The sequence below is a fragment of the Simochromis diagramma genome, unplaced genomic scaffold, assembly GCF_900408965.1.
Source record: "Simochromis diagramma unplaced genomic scaffold, fSimDia1.1 OVJJ01000320.1, whole genome shotgun sequence".
Classification (NCBI taxonomy): domain Eukaryota; kingdom Metazoa; phylum Chordata; class Actinopteri; order Cichliformes; family Cichlidae; genus Simochromis; species Simochromis diagramma.
Genome location: NW_024386773.1, coordinates 10,727,814 through 10,752,963, shown reverse-complemented (window position 1 = coordinate 10,752,963; position 25,150 = coordinate 10,727,814). Strand labels below are relative to the sequence as shown.

Sequence of the window (25,150 nt, the reverse complement as noted above, 5' to 3'; positions counted from 1 at the left end):
GAGAACCAACAGTCACTTGTGAGGACACACACACCGGTCCTCACAAGTTTGAAGGCCTTTTTGAGGCTCAAAATGTGGTTTTAGTGTCAGGGTTACAATTAGGTTATGGTTAGGTTTAGGGTAAGGGTTAGGGTTAGGCATTAATTTTTGATGGTTAGAGTTAGGGTAAGGGGCTAGGGAAACCATTATGTCAATGAAGGTCCTCACTAAGATAGCTGAACGGGGTTGCGTGTGTGTGTGTGTGTGTGTGTGTTTATTTCAATTATTTTTTTACCAGTATAAAAACAACCCTGACTAGTTTCATCATATAAATACAACACAGAAAAAAGTTTACTTGAAATTACTGAGAACTGAGTGATACCAGAATCAAAGAATGTTAAATAAGCTGATAGGCCAGCAGTCCATGAATATAAAATACGTTGGTACCACTTCAGTCATTCCAATTACTCTTTGCCCATGCTATATCATTTTCTTAACACCTGAAGAAAAGATACAGCACAGCATTTTATAACAGTTCTATTAAAGATGCATACAGAGGCTGCAGTTTTTGCGGGAGAATTTAAAACAAGGAAAAAATAATATTTGCAGATTATCTTTCACTATATGTAAAAAAGAGTGTATTTTGTTTGGGCTGACACTGGGAAGATGGAAATGTTTCACTTCAAACATCAACTTGCTTTGTTTTCTGTCATAACAGCAATTTTTTAAAACACACCCTTCGCTCGCTACCATAATAACAGTGGATGTAGTGGTGACACTCACCCCTCAGCATTTTGAAAAGCTGAAGTGGAATAGGGGGTGGGGGTGCGTATCCTCTGAGCCTACATAATATGTATATTATTCATTCTGCCTTAACAGCAGACAGCCTGCCTGAGAGGAGGCTTGGGATGAGATAGGGCTTCAGTTTGCCAGCATCAGTCTTGCAATCAAATATTACAGCCCAGCAATCAATGCATGGAACCTTTGAACACATTTGTGTTCACTTACAAGTATGGCACAAACATTTTCCACAGTTACACATTTGTGTTGTAAAAAGACACTGGCTGAAAGGAAGGTTCTGGACTTTGATTTTGATTTAGAGCTTATAATAATCTAATTACAAAGGAAAAGGAAGCATACACACTACATTTCTTTTAAACTTTCTGTGTGTTTCTGTGCAGATTTAAAATACTTTGACCATTTTTCACATGTAAAAGTGCATTGCTGTTCACACCTTGATTAAACACAGCGTGATGCAAGCTGTGATGAAGTTACAACCACATGTAGTTGGAAACCACTGGAGTGAATTTTGTAGCTTAGACGTTTCACGTTTGGATGAACTGGGTCGGGCAAGTTTAAATTTCAAGTTCTGCCCTTATTTCAAATCACTGCGGGAAGTTCACGGTTCAGGGAACACTGATAGTAAAATTATTGCCAGAGGCAGAGTGAGAAGTTTGGATGCTCCCTATTTGTAAGCCTCACAATTTGCCCCTCTTCTTGTCAGATTACCATATGTGTTATTTGAATTCACCTCAGTTATGTTCAGACATATCCGTATCTGTTGTCTGCAATCAATTCAGACACAGTGGGGTGTCCGGCTAAAGCATCATCGATCGATGCTTTTGGATCTACCACTGAATCAAATTATGACAAAGCAATTGCAGAGAATTTCTTAGCCAATTAAGCCACTGACCTTTTCTTTAAAGTAAGCAAAGTTTTGTGTGTTCAATAAGTTTGCTAACATGTCAGCGTGTGTTGTGTTCTTGTCATCTTGCTGGCTGCTATAAGCTGGTGAACCTAAAATACCACATCATCAGAAATCAATGTCATCAAAGTTCATGTAGTCATTTTTCACTCATTTTTTCCACTCTTTCAGCCAACATCAACTCCTGATGGATATATATACATACTGCTCTTTAGCTTGTTCAATATATTCCCTATCTAGGCTTCTTTCCACTGTTAAGCCAGTTTAAAGACCTTTCATATTGTTTTTGTTTATTTATTTTTGATCTGGCACTTACATTTTTTCCCCCTCTTTCCTCTGCAGATCTATGATCCAGCCATTTGAGAATTAATGAAAACAAGCAGTTGTTATCTTTCATTTTTATTAAAGTTGCTTTTCAGTCATTTAGCTGTGTACACTGCCAAACCAAAGCACAACATAAATATGAATATATGTAATTTCTATATGTACAGATGGCATAAACTCCACCATCATCAAAATAAATACATGATGCATTAAATACATTTTTTTCTTTTTATAACTTAGTGATACAATGAAATCTTCTCACAAAGTATCATTTATTTTAAATATGCATGTTTTAAGATATTTTTACATTTGAGACTGATAATGTGTCTCAGACTGAAGAGATGCACTGCAACTAATAGCAGACCACTAGTACACTGTATGTAGCAATAGAGAAATGTCAGGGCAGGTGTGGTAGTTTTAATAGCATTTTTGGCATTCTGTGCACATAATAGTAGGATAGCAAAATGAAAAAAAAATAATAATACACTGCTACACTATAATACAGCATGTACAGCCAGGATGCGGCCACATCAACATGCATGTTTAGGCTACAGTAACCTTTCATCTCCTCATCCTCTCTGCTTTTTCATCCTTATCAATTGTACTCAACAGTAAACAACTCATCAAAATACACAAAACCCTACTGGTATTGTAATCCCATTCCAATTTGCGTGTGCTCTAGTAGCCTACATTAGCGTCTTTTTGGTTTCCATCCATTGGCATAATATCAGACAAACACTGCAAAAAAAGGGAGGCCATACCACAATTGAGACAAGGGGGAGAAAATTCATAGAATGGGTTTTGCGTTGCAGAGAATCAGTTACTTTCAGGTCAATAGTAGCTAGTGTGTGCAACTATCCCTTTTCATAAAGCGGCACAATAATGAGCAGTCCAAGACAGGAACATGAAAAGATGCTGCTGGAGAATGCTGGATGACGCCATTGTCTCGGTCTCCTGTTGATTTCAAACATGTGGATGTCTTTTGAAATGTTCTGTATGTGTGTGTGTGTGTTTGTGTGTTTGTATGCGTGCAAGAGTACATGTGGGTGGGTGGGTTGATGCGCCAGCGTGCCTTTGTCCGTGTGACAGTGTAGGCAGTAGATGTGACATTCTGGATTTAGTTGCTAGTTGTTAGTCATAATCCACCAGGAAGCTGGAGAAACACACATAAATCGAGAAAGTTTAGCCAACTCACACCAAAATGATATACAATGAAGGGTCAACAGTGTTCAACAATCAAACAGTCTACTCCAATTTTTGTGTGTGCGCAAAGGCTGTGTTGCTGTTTCAAACTGTCCACTGATTTTATGTTTCACCTGGTGAGCTTTTAAGTCTATAACTACTTAAGATGTAAATAGATACCTAGTTGTAAATCAATAAAGTCTGGCAGTATAACTATGACTTTCAGTATAACTGACCAAAGAAAAAGAAGAAGAAGGAAAAGTGCAGAGAAAAAAAAAACAGCTTTTAGGGTCAGCAGATTGTTTTGTTTTATATATTTTTAACTTTATTGATTCCTAGGTCGATCCCTTCCTCCTCTTCTTACATTTTATAAACTATCCTCTCTCTTCCTCTTATCATTGCCATCTGCCCTCACAAGAATCCCCCAGCAACCAACACCTTAGAAGCAGCTAACAGCTACTTGAATAAAAATACTTTTCTTAACCCAAACACACCTCTTCGCATAGAGTTACATATGAAACAATTTCTTTTTCTCAAAAGTAATGAAACAACAGTAAAGAAAAGTTAAGTAAAAGAGTTTAATAAAGTGCAGTTATACACGTATTAAATACAATCTTATTGCTAACGTGTGAAGACACATTTCCCAATGGCCTCTTACTTCTAGTCATCTGAACCATTTTCAGTGTAAAGGATTTTACCTGTTTCCAAACCTCTGCTCTAGCCTCAAGGCATAACACAGTATTTGTACTGTCACCTCAAAGCAGGAAGGCCCTGGGTTCAAATTCACCAGCTACGGGGAGCTTAATCCCCCTGTGATGCTTACCCACCAGGTTGCCCTAGCAACCTGTAGATGTGTACTCTACCTCCTTCCCCATGACAACTGACTCAGGGGCCACAACAGTTTCTTTACTGTTGTGAACCTTAAATTCGAACCCATGCTTCCGAGCAGTGTCATTTTAAAACTGGTCTTGAGCTACAGTTCTTCAGGCTCTCTGAAGGTCGTTGAAAGTTTTTCTTTGGACATTGGCTGCTTTTTTCACTCATTTTCAGTCCAGTTCTTTTACCATTTACAGAGGAGTGTTTTTTTTCTTAACACTAACCTGAAAATCATCACACAGTTTGAGAGGCATAAAATAATACTTTTGCACCAATAGGAGATTCCCAATGAGCTTTAGCCAAAAAGCTGGCATATCTCAACATGGTGTGCAGAAGAAAAAGTGGCAGGCCTAAAAAAAAAGAGAAAATATCTACAGCAGATGAACAGTTACTGAACATCATGTCCTTAAGAAATTTTTTAACATGACAGTGATCATAAACTTACTGACAATCCAATTAAATAATACCTGAAAAACACACAATGGAATGCTAGGACTCATTGACAGACCTCCCCAGAGCCTGGACCTCAACATTATTGAAGCAGCGTGAAATCATCTTGACAGAGAACAGAACAAAAGGCAGCCCACATGCAAAAAAGAGCTTTGAATGTCCTTCTAGAAGTCTGGCGAACTATTCCTGAAGACTACTTTAAGACATTGCCAGAAAGCTTACCTAAGAGAGTTCACACACTTTATACCAAATACTGACTTTTAAGCTTGTTAGAATCACTCCGTTTTTCCCTCATGTTTGGTATTTCCATGTACATTTGCACATTTCAATAAACCGCTGAACCTACTTTTCTTTTTCCTAGAAAAATTGAAAGAAATGAGGGGTGGCTCAAGATATTTGATCAGTACCGTAAGCCTATAATAGTCAGCAAGCTTACGTGACATACCAGTCAGAGATGTGGATGTAAACAACTGTGTACGGTAACCTAGTAACAAGCACAACCCATACATCCCACACAGTTAAATCAGCACTGCAATGGAGCTAAGAGGCAAAAATAAATATTAACAGCATTGGCTTCTGAAGAATTTTTATTTGTTTCCTGTTGCTAGTTATTCAAATGTGAAGACGAGAGAAACGAGATGAGACCCACTGCAGCCTCTGCTGGACTTTTCCATGTGTTGAGGAGTCAGCGATGTGATGACGAACAAAGTAAATATGTGCGTCACACAGAAAATCGCTTTTCTAAATGTGTTCATAATTGACTTTTTTTTTTATATTTATGCATGTGTCTGAAAGAAAACAGGCGTATGATAATAATGGATTGCATTTATATAGCGCTTCACAATTCCACTATTTATTCACTCTCACACACTGGTGGAGGTAAGCTATAGTTGTAGCCACAGCTGCAGACTGACAGAATTGAGGCTGCCATATCGTGCCATCGGCACTTCACCGGTAGCCGAAGTGTCTTGCCCAAAGACACAACACAGAGCTGGGGATCGAACCAGCAATCTTTCGGTTACAAGATGAGCTTCCCAACCCCCTGAACCACGGTCACCCATATATATCTCGCACTTAACTTACCCTGATTTCTGTGACTTGCAAACATGTTATCTAGTGTTTGTATCTCCTTTAGGCTAGTTATAGAAATCCATTATTTTCCATTATTCAATCCATTATTTTGCACTGTAAATGAATTATTGTCTGGAATTATGAATGTGCTCACATATGCATAGTTTGACACTTTAGTGCACCTTAACACATCTAAACCTAATGTATTAACTTAGTGAACACCTTTAGAGTGATTAACACAGTAACTAAACTTACTTTCAGCTAATGTTAAATGACCACAGTACTAGTTACAGGGATACCAGATACAGGGGTGAATAGTTATCTAGTATGTGCACCTCGAAAAAATATTTTTATTAGTTAGTATCATCTGTTTGCGCACAACAGTAGCGCTAGCACAGTGAAAATCATAAATAAAATGTAGGTTCACTTCTGATAAACACAACACCAGTAGCAACTATTTGAGTTTTGAGGGAAAATGCTCCATTACTCCAAACACTATTAAGCTCCAATCACACTGGCCTTTGCAATGGTTAATAAAAAAAAATCACATATATGTTGCTGTCTGCTGCTTATTTGTTGCCTTCTACATACACAGAAATTCACATTAAACATCAATTAACATTAACTATTTAGATTCAGAGTCTAGCTATAACCTCCTTCACAAACATTGACATAGCTGCTGCAGGACAACAATTTAACTGCAAATTGACATAGAAGCTCAGCAACCTCACTTTTATATATGAATATAACAAGAATACAACCAGTTGAGATGAGTCCCCAAGTGCAAAGCGACTCATTCTAGATGTGTTGTTGGTGCAGACTAACACAGATTGCCTGCAGCGTGCACTCTGGAGGCAATTGTAAATTATTTCTAAGCCAATCTCTCTGAAAGTGATAGCAGTCTGTCCAAGCTGGCCTGCAGCTGTTTAAAGACTCCGATCAGGTCCTGCCTCCCTGAAAATTGTGTCCTAGTGATCGATGGTGTTGCACAATCAATGTCCAAGCAACCAGTTAGTCGCCACAATTACTTGTAATTGGTCGCTATATGCAAAAAAATTCAGCGATACTAGGAGCACAATATATGATTTACATTTCTCATATCCAGGCAGGTTATTTTTCTAAAGAAATCACTAAAAAAAAGGGGAAATAGGGAAACTGTTTGAGTAACCTGGCCAAACAACTGCCATGAAATCATCAGAAGAATGACAGATCATAGAACCAGTGAGCAAATGGATATAAAGAAAAGCAAGAGCAGCTAGCACTCTCTCAGTTGGAAAAAGTCTAAAATGCATCTGCTTCGATGCCAAAAATGGACTTATGAGTCATAAATAGACATCATTATCAAGCAGCTCAAACATATCTTGATGTATGTAGACTATAAATATCTTCAGGGTATTTTTCTAGGGACAAGCACACATATAAATCAGATTTAAACTGACAGCATAAATATATGTGGCTTTCATACAAATATTTTCACAATTTTGGAGGTTTGACCACATTTTTCATGCACTGATTGCACATTAAGCAGAGATTGCAGGTTTTCTAGAATAGTATCATTTTAGTTTCACATACACTACAAATCCTGCTCTCCCAGTCACACATATACAAACCTGGGAGCAACATAGTGGATACTACTTCAGCATCCTCCAACATATCAATAATGCAGCGTTGGAAGTCTTTACTGCTGTTAGACTGAAGATAGCTGTGGACACAGACAACAACAGAACAAAACAGACCTGTGTGTCAATCAGCTGTTGATTTCTGTTGAAATACATCGTAGCAGACTTGATATTATTTAAAATATAATTTTTTTTTTAAATCTTTCATGCACATATTAGCAGCAAATAAAACAACAGTTTATTGATTTTCTCTGCGACATCATGTTTTAAAGGTTTCAAAAACTGAATAAATATGAGCACGTACAAAGTTATATGTGCTCAGAAAAAAATCCCTTATTACCAAAAGTCTTTTGGATTTTTTTCTTGCAATGTTCCAACTGATAAATTAATATATTCATTGATATGTGTGCAGCACAGATACCCTTTAAAGCATTTAAGCTGCTTTCTTGTGTGTGTGTATGTTTTAGTGCGTCTGTGTGTCTGTGTTTGAGTATGCGAACTGAGAGCTGGGCCATCTGCTCATCTTCAGTGGTGGGGAACATTTCCATCAAAAAGTTAAGAGTGCCAAACCGTCTGCCAATATCTAACACACAAACGCACACGCATGCACACACAAACACACCATACTGACCTCATCCAGGAGAGGCGGTCTTGCCAGAACTCATGCATTATGTAACACGACTTTCCTGGGAGCTTCTGAACGGACACACTGACAGCAAGATCGAGAAGAAAAGTAGAGTGGGGCAAGAAGAGGATACAAAGTGAAACAGAGTTTGCACTCAGCAGGGATAAAGTACATGAAAACTTTGAATCTTTTGAGGGATGTCATTAAAATTAGGCAAGACAAAAGCACAACATCAAAACCAAGTTCCAAAGTCTTGTTTTAGTTATGTAAGCGATATAGTCACTTTTTGAACCAGTAAATCGTTATTACTTTAGATGTAATTTGTATTATGCTGCTCACAGTTATGGACCACGTATACTGGCAATTGCTCAGTACTCCAGGAGTTTTCACAGCAGCAGAGTCCCATGCTTTGATTCAAACATGCATTGCTTTTCCTGGAAACTAGCAAGACACTCACTGCAGGTTGTCAGAGTGAGCTGAGGTGGCGTCAATGTAGCTCTTTAGAACTTTCTGGAAATTGTCCAGATTGACATCAGTCACTGACATCTGCCTCTGAACCAGCAGGATATTCTGTTGGCAATAAGACATCAGACAGAGAAAGGGATTAAAAAAAAGAGATTAAATGACCAAAGATCACACTCTGTGTGTTTGTGCCCTTGTATGTCTGTCTTTGTGAGGATCTTTTTGAGATTTGCACGTTTAGGATGATGACATTTGTTTAAAGTGGTCAGCTCTTTGCTTAGGACTTAGCGTTGGGGTTCACAATAGATTGTTAGAGGAGACGTTTATATTAGGTTAAGGGTAGGTTAGCATTTGGATATGGGGTTTAGGTTATGCAGTATGTGATACATTTGGTTACAAAAATTAAAAGTCAATGCAGGCATGAGGATAGATGGCATCAAGATGGATACTTTCAGAGCAAATATGTACTGATATCACCATCCATCACATCAGATGACAAATAAATTCAAATAGATAAGTGTTATTTCACTTAGCATTACTCTCACTTCAGTAGATTTGGTTGTGATTGTGAATGTTACCGAAATCCTGGTTTTAATGAAATTCATAGACATTTCACAATTTCAAATACCAGAAAGTGATTACAGAATACTGATACTAGAGCTGGGCTACAATACCTATGTTGCCATGACTCCTCAGTTTTGATTTTCTCAGTACTTTGCCACTTTCTTTATATACTGACAACAATAGCTGAAGGCTTTTTCTTCTGAAAACATATCTCAAGTTTCTTAAATGCTTTCCATGGCAGTCTATCGACTTTCAATAAGAAAGGAGAAAAAAGACAAAAAATCATTTTTGTTCCTTAGAGATTGATGTACCTGGGAACAATCCTGCAAATGGTAGCAAATCACTCTGGGCTTGAACTCAGGCCATGTTTAGCATTTGGTCTGCCAGTGCACTGAATCAACATCCTCTCCACTTTTCTCTCCCAGCAATTTGAAGTTACGGTGAGTCCATCCTACAGCTCAATAAAATGTATGAATGTACACTGAGACATACCTTGATTTGAAATGTAATGTGCATCCAGTCAATGGAGTTTTTTTTGTCACTACCCGAGTCAGATGGAGGTGGATGGTATTGCCTATTATATAAGTTACAGTGCTCGTAATATTTAAAAGCGGATGACGCATACAGAATCCTTGTAAAGTAATTTCACTGTATTATTTTCTACCAAATGCGATTACTGCATTTTTTCATCGTTCCAGAGAGCAAAAAATGCTCTACATTGTCAGGTGAAAAATTATATTCAGCTCTAAGAGTTAACACACTAAAAAAAAATCTGTTTTACAAAACATGGGTGAGAAACTTTTGTGATTTAGGACTAATGACTAAGACTCTTTGAACTTGTTACAAGCAGAAGATCTAAACTCCAACACTAAAAGAAGTCAAAAAGGAGACAATCTGCCAATTATACATCTTACAACAGACATTTACCTTTCTATTATTGTTATAAAAATTCTTATATAACTATCACCAGCTAACCTGTAACTAAAGGTTAAAACCTCATCATCTGTGCGTGTTTCTCTTATCTATTAATTGGATCTGGAGTCAGCCTTCTTTTGTCCAGATGTTACCTTTTCAAATCAGACAATTTAGAAATGACTCTCTCTTATTCTTGATTCAATGAGAAAGTGTTGAGAAAACAAAGCATCACAACTTGCCTTTTAAAAATTTTCCTGTATAACATTTTATCAAATACACAAAACAAAATACACGATTAATTTGAATGACTGGTAGCAATTATTGTAGTGTTATAAACTTGATGAGATGAGATAGAGAAAAAAAAAAAACAAGAACATGATCCAATTCTGTATATCCATGTATTGTGTTTATGTTGAGTAATGCACATACGAGAAAAAAATATTTGCTATTCAACTAGAGCTGTTTTAATGAGAAAAGGTCAATCAAGATACTGTTAGTATAGACGGAGTCGTCCTGTAAAGCTGCAGTGGCTTCAGCCGCAAAAATATCATATTTCAGAATTTGCGGCCAAAAACAGTATGCAAACTGTTTTTTTTTATTGTTTGTGTGTTTTTTTAGTGACAAAAATGTGAAACTTCACCTTGAAGTCCTGTGCCAGCCTATAAGAAGGTCACAAGAAAAATACAAAAATTCTGCTTCAGTGCTGACTTACAGACTTGTATGTACTGGCCAGTGTGTCCTCCTTAAGTGGCTCCAACTTGGGACTCTGAAAGAAGAAGGTAACAGATAAGAGAAGAAGTTAATGTCTCTCAGTATCAAAGATCAGTTTAACTTAAAAAAAAAAAAATCAGAGTGATACTTGAAACAAAGCTAAACTCCCATATTGCATTTACAATAAATTCCTAAAGGTTGCTTTGGCATTTTTAATTATACTGTTATAGTTTTTAATTATATAACAATGCAGAAGTTATAAAATGAACAAAAACACACCGAATAACCTAATTTACACATTTATTTGCACAGGTGTCTAAGAACTGATAAATAGGATACATTTATTTTTTTCCCACAGTGCACGATCTGATTTTTCTTTGGTTTTATGTAATTTGTCACAATCTTTCACAACATCTACTTGTCCAAAACAGGGTAATAAAGGTAACAAGTAGAGAATAGAAAATCTATCACTTTCAACTTTTTGGAACCATATCCTAGTGATGAATGTAGTCTATGAGAGTATTATGTTATTGATAATAAAATATAATAAATGAAAAAGAACAACAAGCTCTCTGTGATAAAGGTTACGGTTCTTGTGTGTGCACATTTGCGAACACATAAAACATAACCTTTGAAGCACAAACTCATTCTGCTGCATTTGAGAGAGCAGTGAATATGAGGGAGATGGACAGAAGAAGTGTGTGATGCTGGCAGCACTGAGGTGTGGGGATGGATATTGCACTCAGTACATCCTGCAGGTTATGAATTGCTTTGATATTGCTCTCTGAGTCTCTCTGAGTTGACAAAACTGAGGAGAGAAAAATGGTCCAAGTGAAAGGATGAACATTAGAAACTGTGAAAAGCAGGAGTTAGTAAACAAAAGAACAGACAGAAGAAAGGAGATGGAGCATAAGATGAGGCAGTAGAGCGTGAAAAAGGGTTTGGGATGATGTAGTGAGAATGGGTCACATGATGAGAGCGATGTGACTTTGTGTTTGACAGACAAAGACTGTAGAATTCCATTTAGAAAAGCAGTATTTTATCTTGCGAGTCTAACCATTTTCTTTTTGATCACACACACAATGAATATATAAAAATGTACAATAAACATCATAATCAACAATTCAGAGATGAAACATTTCTGAATGAAAATATACTCCATTGAAAATATACTCCACTGTTTTTTTTGCACCTGGTTGCATACTGATAAAAAAAACAATATTAAATGGTCTAGTTGTTGTGGATTTCTTTGATGATATGTATAATCTGAAATCATTTATACTTGTATATACCTATATACTAGGGGTGCAACGATACACAAAATTCACGGTTCAGTTCGATACTTTGGTGTCACGGTTCGATATTTTTTCGATACAAAAAAAATGTTCATGCCTTTTTAATTTGTCATTTATTAAACTTATAAATATATATTTTAACTCAAAAGTACAGTTTTTAAATTTAATGTTGCTGAAACAAAAGTAATTAAAAAAATTAATATATCTCAGGGCTCTCAAAATTTCAAAATCCCTGGTAGCCCTTCGGGCAGGGACTCTTCAGTTTTTGGTAGCCCAAAATAAATGTAAGTAGCCCGAATAAAAAAGAGAGCAATTTTTTGATTGATGTTTTGTTTCCTTTACAATATTATACATTAAAGTATAATATTGTAAAGGAAACAAAACATTAATCAAAAAATTGTTGAAAAACAAATTACAACATTGTATAAAAATTACAATCATCAACTCAAATACTTGGTTCTAATTGAACAGAAATTTCTATGAACTTGTAAGAACTGTGTAGGACATGAATCAGTCTGTGTCAGATCCTGAATTTGAAATTTCCACTGAAGTCACGGGTAAGAGACAAGTGGAACCAAGATCTAGGCCATTTGCTTCTTGAAGTTTGCAAAGACTGCTAAATTTTGCCAGTGGTAGTTCACTCTTTGCAACATAGTAGCTGTTTTAAACTGATTTTTCAGGTTTATTTTTAGTATGTTATTTGCAATTGGTGTTTGTTCTGGGAAAGATATTGCAGACTGAGCAATAATGCATTTCTTGCATTTCTCATGGGTTCTAATGGGGGCCTTTCTTAAAATGACTGGTCCCAGTAACAAAGGCGCTTGTCGACTCAGAAATCGAGAGAAAACCAACAACACACCCGGCAGAACATTATGTTATTTACACGGGTGCACATAAGTGGTCCGCATGTGCGCATTCGCTGTCAAAATAAAAGAGGCGCACCAGAAGTTGCAACGCGCGTTTGCGTCCATATAAAAAGCACTGTTTTTGTCCGCTAGAGTGGGATTTTCACGGCACATTCCGCACCACATCTCTGTGCGTTCATCATTTGTTTGAAGCCAGCTCACCTCCTGCAACCAGAATACGTGCTTCTTTTGTGGTTCGGACTCCTTCTGACATTTGTTTGGAGGTGGAGGAACACCAAAGTAATTGCTTAAAGGAGCTTGCTTCTTCGACATCTTTAAGAGTTCTAAACAAATGTCTGTCCTCCTCCAGAAAATCTTATGTATGCAAACACGCGTTGCAACTTCATATCTTGTGCACGTTTTTTTTTATTTTGACAGCGAATGCGCACCTGCGGACCACTTATGTGAAGCCCCGGTTATATAGCTCGTCATATTGCATCCACAGAAATTCTTTTGTCCATGAAACCATAAAGCTACACTTTCTTTTTGCCTTATAGTCTGATTTGTCATAACTTTTCCGTTTTGTGGTAAACTTTTCTTTGGCTGTCACTTCTTCACCCTGACCTGTCTTATTTGGCTCAGCAGAACTAAAATAAATATCCTGCTGCTTTTACACACACACACACACACACACACACACACACACACACACACACACACATATAACGGTCAGCGATTCTCTGCGCGATCAACCTCTCATATGTTTAAGCTTGCTGCAGGAGATTTCACTTGTCATGTTTGCATAGTAAGCTAACGATTGATAAGAGGATGTCAGAGGAATTGGTGCGCAAATTATCATCACTCACCAATCAGTACTGTCGCTCTCTATACACAGTTTGCGCGATTGCAAAGTGAAAGCAAAAAACAAGCGCAAATTCAAACGCGATTTTAATATGTCACATATTGACAGTGGCTCACCGATGCCAATGACATAATTACCCAGCTACATTTCTGAAAGAATGCAAAAGCATTGACATATATTTTTCCTTCCTACAATAGCCCTACGGGCAGGGCAGAGATAGATTTTGGTAGACCGACTGGAAAAATCGCTAGCCCCGGGACGTCGGGCTAGCGATGTTGCAAGCCCTGTATCTGATTGAGGAATCACTCATCTTTGGAAAAGAGAGTTTATTACAGAGAAATGGCTCTTTCCAAAATAAAAGCTATACTATACACTTCTTCTGGGCTATATTCTCAGCAGCATATTGTAGCAGGTCAGGGCTGTTCGGGGTTCTGTTTGTACAGTTATGTTTTGTTTATGTTGCCATAGTGACGGGTGACGCCCTCTCGCTGCGACGGTGTGTCCTTCCGGGGTCAGAGGGCGCCCTGTGTGTTGTTGTTGTTGTTGCTGTGCGGTTGCCGCGCTGAGCAGTTAGCTAGCGGCAGTGTTCTTCTGCAGATGTCAATAAACGGCTGTGCTCCCTGGCTAGGGAAGCAAGACCAAACGATACCTCCGTCTCCTCCTTGTCTGAGCTCGCCACAATATTAAACATATCAGGTCCCCATAAGGAGAATCATGTGCTAACGGCTGTCTAAATGACTCGGGTAAAGTTTGTAGCATGCATGCTTGTTGTTTTTGTCTGCTTCCACTTGTCTTTGCACTAGGATGATGTCGGCGTAAATGTGCAGTCATATTCGTTGTGTTCCCACTAGTGCTGTCAGCGTTAATCTCGTTGAAATGACGTTAACGCCACAACACGGCAAATCTCCGTTAACGAGCTACCCCTGATCACCCCGTGCCTGGGGCTAGACGGGCTAGACGGCCAACACGTTAACGAGCTAACTGCGCTAACACACTAGTTCCCACCCATGTAATTGAGCATTGCATGGCACATCCAACATACTGTTTTACTTTAGTCCATGACGCGCTTAATCTTCAGGATCATACGTCACATGAAAACCAAAATAATTCCAAACGCCAGATCTGAATGAGGGTGGGGGAGGTTCAATTTGCCATGTTGCAAGGAGAGCTTAACTTCTGTCTCGCTAGCTTGCCCTGCGCTCTTCCTTCTTGCAATGCTGTCTGTGTTGAACGCTCAGTGGATCTGCGCTTGACAGTGCAACCTAGGCGGAGTAGTCGAACGCAGATTCACTGAGCGCTCAACACAGACAGCATTGTCAGAAGGAAAGTTGATAAAATAAATTACAAATTTTGTATTGTTCGATACATATGCGTACCGAACCGAAAGCACTGTATCGAACGGTTCAATATCGATACGAGTATCGTTGCACCCCTACTATATACCTATACCGTGTACAGCTGCCTTGAACCTGGCACTCGACGTGTTGTTTTTGGAATTCACTTTGGCCATAAAACTGTCAAAAGGACTAATTGAAATGATAGATGATAAAGGTCTGGGAAGAAAACCCAGAAAGTTATGTAAGACAAGTCCTGACGATCAAAAAGAGAACAAATATATGTAAGATCGACATATATGGATTGTTGAAAAACACTGACAAACATATTAAATTGATATTTGTAAAAATGGGAAAATACAAACAGTTTAAACTTAAAACCAAATAAGTGAAAAGTTACCCAGCAACAGGAGGAGGGGTTATGGTCACCTATAAAAGAAGGGTCAGATATGCCTCCCTCCACCTTATTCTGTCTGTGTCTTTGTACTCCGTGGTTTTCTTTACTTGCTTTGCTATGTGTTCTGTTCTGTATACTGTGATGTACTGTTTTGCTGTTCATATGATTCTGTTCAATGAATTCTGCTTCAAGAATTCTACTCTTTTCTAGAGGATCTATTTGAGTGGTTTTATTTTAAAAAGCTGGATCTCCACGTCATTGGCTGGATAATGTTTTTCATGTTGGCTTTAAAGTCCTGTGAGTATTTTATAGATGATGCTACAGAGACAACCACAAATCTAAAGAGCCGTTTTATTTCTCATTATAAGGGCTAATATTCTGTGGCTCGAAGCAAAATTATGTTTGAAAAAGGAATGCATTAGGGATTTCTATTTTGTACATTCTCTGCATAATTCATCACCGGTTGTTTAGTATAAAACATGTTCAGAAAAAAAGGAGTGGGAAGGGCTTTATTGTCCGATATATTATTTTATTTCTTGGTTAATTCCATTACCGGTTCAACAAAGTTAATGGATTCAGTGATGATGATTGCTCCATATTTGTATTCACAGGAAGGTTATGCATTCATTTCTTCTGTCGGTGAACACCAAGACCAGCATAGCACAGTATGAAGGCGTTTTAGTCTTATTTGTTTAACCTTCAGAGAATCAATATATTGTCATAACTAACAAAGTGTTATTGTTTTGTACAGTAATTTTTAAAACAATTATAAGCTGCTGTCCAAGTTAAAAGACTTTGTAATGAATATAAATAACTATAGAGATGATTTGGACAGTAAAAGACTTATTATGGTGGTATTATCTACATGCATGCTGCCTGTCTCCTACACTTCACTGTTTAGACTCTGTGTATCACAGTTCTTTGTTTTTCTCTTCAATTTTGTTGTCCAGTACAGATCACTGTGTACCTTACAGTCTCGTTCCTTGGTCTTTATTAAACCTAGGGAAACAATAGCACTGGTATATTTTTATGTATGATATATGCACTTTCTTGTGTGCCATTATTTGCATATTGTCCACCCTGTTAGCTATGACTGCTTGAGAGAAATTTATAATAGACTCGATACAACCACTGGCCTCAAGGGAAAATTGACCAGTTGGTGAATGGTTTCTGGAGGTTGGTGGCTGTTGCTAGGTGATATATAAGGTGCTGCACCAAAAACTTCCTTGTGACTACAGTTTGCCACGGTCATCTGTAGTTTACATGTTAACTAATTAGCAAAACTAGCAAATTGTGATGCAGACCGGAAACAGAGAAGGTTCACCTTCAAAATAAAAGCTGTGGCACACAGCTGTAGGTATGTGTAGGTCCTCAGTCATCCAGGTCATGGTAATCTAAAGAGCTTGGAAAGGAAAGCGATTGGATTTGGAAGTTTCACAAAGATGTTTCGCCTCTCATGTGAGAAGCTTTTTCCAGTTCTATATCTGGGATCTCCTTAGATCACAGAGTTGTAGCCAACCACATTTCAAAAGGTGCAACTGTTCTTTAAAGGCAAACTGTCTTCATTTCTGGTTTGAGTCACACTGTAACAGTTCCACTCCCACTCGGAGAGAAGTTGGTGAGTGCTTGCAGCCAAATTGGCATCTTTCATGGTAATTACAAGTAACTGCAGCAATGAAGCAATTACTAAGAGGCTTTTGCTAACTGGTCAAGGAATACATGTTCTTCTTGTGTGACTGGCGGTTGTCAGGGTCTCTCTGACTTCCTGAAATGGACCTCTGTACTGTGTTGCTGGTGCTGCTTTAATCAAACCTGATAAAACTATTGTTAGCTGTGCAGACATTTTTATGAACAGAATTCCTAAAATGTTTTCTTGCAAACCAAGTTACCTTACAGTCTTATTGACCATGTGATCACATCCAGCTCATTAAAATGGAAAATGCAAATTTGAGGATTTAAAATAACAGTTATTAAACAAGTAAATGACATGACTGTGGCTATACAGACTTATAGTTTAAGGGCAGAAAATCATGAGGGCAGAAAATCATTAAAATGCTCAAAAGATCCATTGCACAGAATTGTAGAAACTCAAGTTTGTGTTACTGAGATTTTAGCAAAGAACTAGAGCTAGTCACTGTGGGAGCAAATAACATACTTCAAAGTTTGAAAAGTGTTTTGCTGTCCACTCTAAAATATAGCCTACATAAGGAAAGTTCTCCTACCTGACACTCCAGTTTATCCAAAAGTTGCTGCAGCCTATTGATCTGAGAACACCAGTTCTCTCCATCTTCCATGTTGACACCTGGAAAAACACAGTGCTAAATCATCAGATTGGATTTTGAGTAAGTGCATAGCTACATACAGTAACATATTTACCAAAACAGATTTGGATGGTCTGTTTGTACTATAAAATTGGGTTAGAATAGAGAATTCAACATTCTTTCTGTGTTCAAGCCTTTCATTCTTATAGGACAAAGACATCTTGTCAAAGCATAAATAAAGCACCTTGAGGCAAGGTTGTTGTAAAGTTGGCACCTCATAAATAAAATTGAATTGAATAAAATTGAATTGAAATTCAAAATGATGAAGGATTCAGGATGCAAGAACATTTGAAAGAAGGAATAATACACCCCTGACATTGAAAATACTGTATCTGAAAACAGAGTAAAGGCTTGCTGTTTATTTTAAATCTCATCCTGTCTTTTCAGAATCACAAGTTTAGTCTATCAATAATAGTGAATAAGAAACAAATGAGGGCAAACCTAAAGCGTTTACCTCTAGAATTTGTTAATAGTATCTTGGTCGGTGAAAACTTGAGGGAATACTCACTGTCTGCACTTATTATGCATAACACAAACAGCAGTAATGAGGATAATACTTTTCTACAACACAGAGCACAATGTACCTCAGGTACAAACGATACAAAGTGCACCTCTTTATTGTTAAACTTTTGTAAAAACTATAACATTTATACTGTTGCTAAATTACTGTACTCTGGCAGAGTTAGCAGATTTCAAGATAACCTTGATGTATTTACAGCATGTAGCAGATATTAAAGAAAAAAACAACAATATTTTCCAAGATGTTGTTTTTTCCAAATCCTGTGAATATGCATAAATTCAGCCTGATGACAAATGTGTTACAGTTAAACCCCGTTTGCAGCGTTTGCCAATATATTCCATCCTCCGCCCCGAAAAAAGTATTAAAACACATCACTGTGTGTTTTGGTATTGTGATGAAAAATCTTTATATTGAATCAGTCATAATACTGAAATTCCAACTACTGTGCAAGTTTATTAGAAAATAATCTGTAGCAAATTATCTTCTTTTTGGGGCTGCTCCCATTAGTGGTCGTCACAGCGGATCATTTGTCTTCATCTCCCTCGCATCCACTTCTGTAACACCAACCCTCTGCATCTCCTCCTTGACTATATCCACGAGTCTTCTCTCTTTTCCTTCTGCCGGGCAGCTCCATATCCAAAGTGTCTACTGTTCCTCTGTGTACATGTTCAAACTATCTTTGCCATGTTTCCAAACCACTCAACCTGATCTGACCCTCTGATATATTCATTTTGAAAATCTTAGCATCTTCAGCTCTGCCATCTGCGGTTCTGACACCTGTGTTTTTGTTAGTGTCACCTTTTCCAAACCATACATCATGGCAGGTCTAACTACCTAACTTTGCCTTCCACTCTTACTGCTATCGTTCTGTCACATCTCCATCCACCCAGCCTGCCCTCTTGTGTATTCTGACCACAGGTATTTAAACTCATCCACCTTCAATACTTCTACTCCTTGTATTGTCACATTTTCTTCTCATTCACACTCTCATCTGACTTTCCAGTTCATACCTCCATCTCTCCAGGTCCTTTTCTACCTTCTCCCTAATCTCAATAAAGATCACAATGTCATCTACAAACATTATAGCACATGGAAACTCCTGCCAATAGTCATCTGTCATCCTGTCCATCACCACTGCAAACAAGAAGGGTTCAGAGCTGATCCCTGATCTAATCTCACACTCTTCTTGAACTAAACTGTCACTCTTACCGCACACCTTACCATCGTCCTGCTGTTCTCATACATTCCTGGCACCACCCTCACAAACGTCTCTGTCACTCCTGACTTCCTTATGCAGTAGCCTACCACAGTTCCTCTCTGTGGCACCCTATTGTAAGCTTTCTCTAGATCCCAAGAGACAGAAAAGAAACTATTTCATGTTGTTTGAGGAACTACATAGTTTATAGGTTTTTGTTCTTTTGATTTTTTAAGCAATTCCACAAATACATGACAAGTTTCAGTTTTAAGTAAAACCAAATTGGTCTTGTGTTGATAGACATAACCAGAATAAATGAGAGCAATATTGTTATAACCCCAGCAGGACCTGCTGTAATATTGCCCCAGTGGGTGGGCCTTGCTCTCCAGCCTTAGGTGCCATCCTTGAGTGTAGCTGATTCTACTTGGCAATTAGGCCAGAGTGCTTAAGGCTGGCACTAGAGAGGAGAGCCCTAGTGACAGTCTGCCTTTTTGTTTTGCAGCTTGTGAGCTGTGTATTACTGCTGCTTGCTTCTGTTCTGTGAAGAGGAGAGTTATTGGTCATTTAACCTTTTTTTTACTTCTTTAATTAGTTACCAACATCTGGGTTTTGTAATTTTTTCTTTCCTTTGTTGGTGCAAGAAGCTTGTCTGGCTCTTTTAGTTTAATTATTAATAAAATAATTTATTTTGTTGCCAATTTTGCCTCTTTGTCTCCTTTTTTCAATATGGTTACATTGTGTTGCATTCCCACATCTCTTGGTCATTTATGGAAACATAAATGTCCAAGAGATTATTGTTCAGATCTTTCAGCTGACACTGAAAGATCACCTAATACTTTGTTGATTTTGTTCTATAAGAAATTGCTATCATTATTATTAAGTTACAAATACTGCACCTAAGCGCTGGTGGCAAATGACTGAGAAAAAAAGGAAGCCGATAAGTTGACGTCTGGTGTTCCCTTCTTTTGCTACAGACAACAAACAATTTAAAAAGACCATATTTCACTTTTAGCAATTTAAGTCTACAGGGTGGGCCATTTATATGGATACACAGTAATAACATGGGAATGATTGGTGATATTAAAGTCCTGTTTGTGGCACATTAGTATATGTGAGGGGGCAAACTCCTCAAGATGGGTGGTGACCATGGTGGCCATGGAGCGGATCGAAATCGTGTTGATATCTGGTGAACGCAGTAACCGGGTCATTGCAGCAGATTTCAATGCAAGACACCCTACGAGACCACCCATCTCCCATGCTACAGTTAGCAAACTGCTTGCTAAGTTTCGTGAAACTGGTTCAGTGTTGGATTTGCCAAAATGTGGACGCAAGAAAACTGTCACTAATGAAGAAACATCAGTGGCTGTCCTAGCTTCATTCAGCAAAAGCCCACAGCGTAGCACTCGCCGCATGTCACTGGAGAGTGGCATTAGTCGAACATCCCTTCGGCGGATATTAGCTACTCACAAATGGCACCCTTACAAACTCCAGCTACTGCAGCATCTCAATGAGGATGACCCAGATCGGCGCACAGAATTTGCAGAATGGGCAAAACAAAAATTGGAACAGAACCCTCAGTTCACGCAGAAGATTTTGTTCAGTGATGAGGCAAACTTTTATGTGAACGGTGAAGTTAACAAACAAAACCACCGCTATTGGTCTGACACTAACCCACATTGGATGGATCCCTCCAAGAAGTAGTTTGGTGTGGTATATGGGGTACAACAATAGTGGGTCCATTCTTCAACAATGGAAACCTCAAGGCCACTGGATATTTGAAATTGCTACATGATGATGCGTTTCCCTCTCTATGCACTGAAGCTGGCACGTTCCCTGAGTTTTTCCAGCAAGATGGTGCACCACCACATTATGGGTGCCAGGTCCGAGCATTCCTAGATGAACAGTTTCCTGGAAAGTGGATTGGTCGTCGTGGGCCAGTTGAATGGCCCCCAAGGTCTCCCGATCTGACCCCCTTAGACTTTTATCTTTGGGGTCATCTGAAGGCAATTGTCTATGGTGTGAAGATACGAGATGTGCAGCACCTGAAACTATGGATACTGGATGCCTGTGCTGGCATTTCTCCTGCGGTGTTGCTATCAGTGTGTGAAGAGTGGGAGAAGAGGGTTGCATTGACAATCCAACACAATGGGCAGCACACTGAACACATTTTATAAGTGGTGAGAAACTTGTAAATAACTCATGAAAGAATAAAGTTATGTTGTAACCAAGCACACCATTGTTTTTCTTGTGACATTACCAATAAGTTTGATGTGTCACATGGCCCTCTTCCTATTGAAAAAACAAAAGTTGTATCCAAGATGGCCGACTTTTACATGGCCACCATGGTCACCACCCATCTTGAGGAGTTTGCCCCCTCACATATACTAATGTGCCACAAACAGGACTTTAATATCACCAACCATTCCCATGTTATTACGGTGTATCCATATAAATGGCCCACCCTGTACTTTGTTGTTCCTCTTACCCATGGTCAGGATGCCAGTGCAGGGATCTGATGGAGAGAGGCACAGGTTATTATGGACCCTGCGACCACAGCGCCTGCCATTTCTCTGTATTGCTGTCAGCTCTGGCGCCTTTACTTCTCTCCTGCCATGACAGCAGTGGAAATCCAGCGAGACAAACATCAGAGAGAAAGACAGCAACTGTCAGAGCAATGTGGAAAAAACCTCTTAAGATATAGCAAACAGGGGAAGTCACATGGGAAAATATGAAGCATATATAGAACGAAACATTGGAAGGAATAGAGAAGATTGAGGGGCCAGAGAATGCAAAGAGAGGAAGAAAAATATGTGGAGAATGATACATTAATAATTGATTCCAATCAGAAACTGAGATAGGTTAATGTATGATGCAAGAGACACAGCATAATCAATGGCACAAAGACACACAAAGAGACATCCAGAATAGAGGTGAAAACAGCTTATTATCCCACAGGGTAAAGATTTAAGGGGGACAGACACTTACACTTACTCCTTTCCTCAATCACACATATGCACACACACACACACACACACACACACACATACTATCTATATCTCTGTTATAGATGGAAAAGTGTTTGCTGTGCTAAATGCAGAGTGTCAAGGGCAGGATGTTAAGCACTCTGTAGTCATGAGGGTGTGACAATCGAGATAGTGTGTCTGTGTGTGTGTGGTGTGTGTGTCTGTGTGTCTGTGTGTGTGAAGACTTTGATTTAGTTAAGTATGTGTGTGTGGCTCTCTGTGTGCCTAAATGCTTCTGCGCGTTTGTTTGTACTTGGTAGTGTGAGCCAGTGTCTCCCTCCTTTTGTTGTGTTGTTATGTGTGCACGTTAATACGTGTGTCTGTGTATGTGTCTATGTGTGTGTGTGTGCAGGATCATGCTGACAGCGCAGAGGGAGTGCATTGCTAGGAGGTTATCATGCTGAGAACAGCCTGGAGCCCAAAGGCCACTGCAACCACCATAAATCTACTGCAGTGAAGCAAAGGAGAGAGAAATAAGCTGTTTGTTGTTTAACTCAATATGTCTCTAATTCTGCCACTCACACACACACACACACTCACACACTCACTGTGTCTGTCCAAATCTATATCTGCTTGAGCAATATTAAAAGCGTCTGACCAAAAAGCTCCGCGTTATGTTCATTTGTACAGGCCTCCTTTCCTTTCTCCAATTCATCTTAGGCTCTCTGCATCATTCTGCTATCCATTTACTTCTTTTTTCTGCTTTGCTTTCTCTCTCTTAGTGAATTACTGTCTATATATGTCACTGCTACCAATATCATCCTTTCGCCTTGTTCCCTTGCTCTGCCTCCCCCAGTCAACTCACAATAATTCACCCTGGCTATAATCACTCTATTATCTTCAATAATGCCAGCGTGGCACCCAGAGGTAAGAAAAGAGACAACCCAGGCTGCGATTAGCGCTACCAAATTATTTAGCCATGAAAAATGTAGAAAAGTATCCCTATTATTTTAAATGAGAACAGTTAGTGTTGCCAAAACATTAGTCATAATCTTGACCTGTGCTGACACAGACTTCTACTCATTAAATGCCTAGATGGATCGTGTTTCTGAACATCTTATATGGTACATTTCCTGCATCAAAGATATCCAGCAACCCTGTTGAGACCTTTTAAGAACTTTAGATATTTAAATAGTAAATTTTAGAAAAATGCGTACGGTAACTCCAGTAAATGGTGGTTTGCCAAATTCTTAATTGTGACAGCAGTTTAGTTGTGTTTTTATTCCATGACCTTCATTTACATTTAATGAAAGCATTAAGGTCTTTGACAGAAATTCTGAATTTCAAACAGTCTACCTATTAGTGAGGCATCTGTTTGAAAGCCTGTGAGAATATAGTAAATTCAAAGCTTTCTGCTCAAAGGCATGTCTTGAAAGAAAGCTTCATGATACAGCATTGATTAAGTGAATTTCTTGCTTAAACGTATTGCTTAGACCAATGCTAACTGTTTTTTTTTTCATGCCTGGTTGTGCTAATAATGAATTATGGAAGTTTTCTGTTGACACAATTTAAAAATAGTATATATGTGTGTATTTCTTGAAGCAGTTTGCATTAGCAGTAGTAGTCTTGAAATGCTGTGGTTGAATATTTTTTAAAGAGAGATTATAAAGTGAGATATTAGTAAAACATTGTTGAATGATTAAAGAGAGAAAAACATTCTGAGTTATTATGGTGCACTGTATATAAAAATATAGGATTATTATATTAAATTACACAGAGCATCATGGTACGACAGAATGCAAAGTCTAGCAGAGAACTCATCCCTCCAGCATGAGTCATTTTTCTCCTTCAGCTAACAAACACGCTGGCTTATACCACACCTCACTAAGCAGTATGAACATATATGCAGCATTTCCTCTGTTAGATCCATCATTACCACACTGTATAGACTGGAATGAGTTCTTAGATGTGTTTTATTCATTTTAGTTTGGACTGTCTGCTGCACATCTCAGTTGGGCTGAACTTATTTAACCACTGCATTAAGAAAAACAAAACACAAACAAAAAAAACCTTTAAATGTTCTCCTTTCCTTTAGTGTAAAAATCGTTCTTAAAAAACAGCCGAGGAACGGTAAGATTCTTTTTTCTTTAAACGAAGAAAGTTAAAAAAACACGCAGACAGTGATTCATTTTGTAGACTGTGGTTTCAATTATTCAACATCAAAGTCATTGTTTGTTCTCTGAAAGTTTGTTCTCTGAAAGCGTTTCTGGACTGGCTGCTGTAAAATCGCATTAACTTCACATTATCTGGAAACATGACCATTACAAAGCCTCAGAAGTCATGTTTTTTAGGAAGGGAGATCTGCTTAGACACCGTATATGCCAGTGGGCCATGCGTGATTTATTAATTTAAGGACATCAGCTGATACTTGGTTTGTGAATGTTTAGTAGCTAGAGACTGTAGCTGATCTAGGAACAACCTCCTTCTAAACATCAGTAAGACAAAGGAGTTGATAGTGGACTTCAGCACTAAGCAGGAGAGGAACTACCGGACCCCTGTCATCAACGAGTGCCCAGTGGAGAGAGTGGACAGCTTCAAATACCTCGGAGTTCACATCACGCAGGACCCTATCATGGTCCTGTCACATCAACACTGTGATGAAAAAGGCCCGACAGCGTCTCTACCACCTCAGACACTTGAGAGACTTCCGACTGAACTCCAAGGTGCTCAGGAACTTTTACTCCTGCACCATAGAGAGCATCCTGACGGGAAACATCTCAACCTGGTTCGGGAACAGCACCATGCAGGACAGACGAGCTCTACAGAGGGTTGTGCGATCAGCTGATCGCACCATCCGCTCCGAGCTCCCTGACTTGCACTCAATCTACAGCAGGCGGTGCTGGACCAAGGCCAGGAAGATCGTGAAGGACCTCAG

The 25,150-nt window shown here is 38.6% G+C and overlaps 1 protein-coding gene across 1 annotated transcript; it reads right to left on the bottom strand.

Annotated features, from left to right (window-relative positions):
* Nucleotides 1-826: 826 nt before the first annotated feature.
* On the bottom strand, nt 827-24,346 carry necab3 (N-terminal EF-hand calcium binding protein 3). The gene is made up of 7 exons (XM_040007698.1): nt 21,738-24,346; nt 17,439-17,518; nt 10,485-10,538; nt 8,289-8,401; nt 7,838-7,915; nt 7,198-7,289; nt 827-3,161 (listed from the first exon to the last, which is right to left on the bottom strand). The coding sequence occupies exons 1-7, from the start codon at nt 21,895-21,897 to the stop codon at nt 3,133-3,135; spliced, it is 606 nt and encodes a 201-aa protein (XP_039863632.1). The 5' UTR covers nt 21,898-24,346; the 3' UTR covers nt 827-3,132.
* Nucleotides 24,347-25,150: the final 804 nt, after the last annotated feature.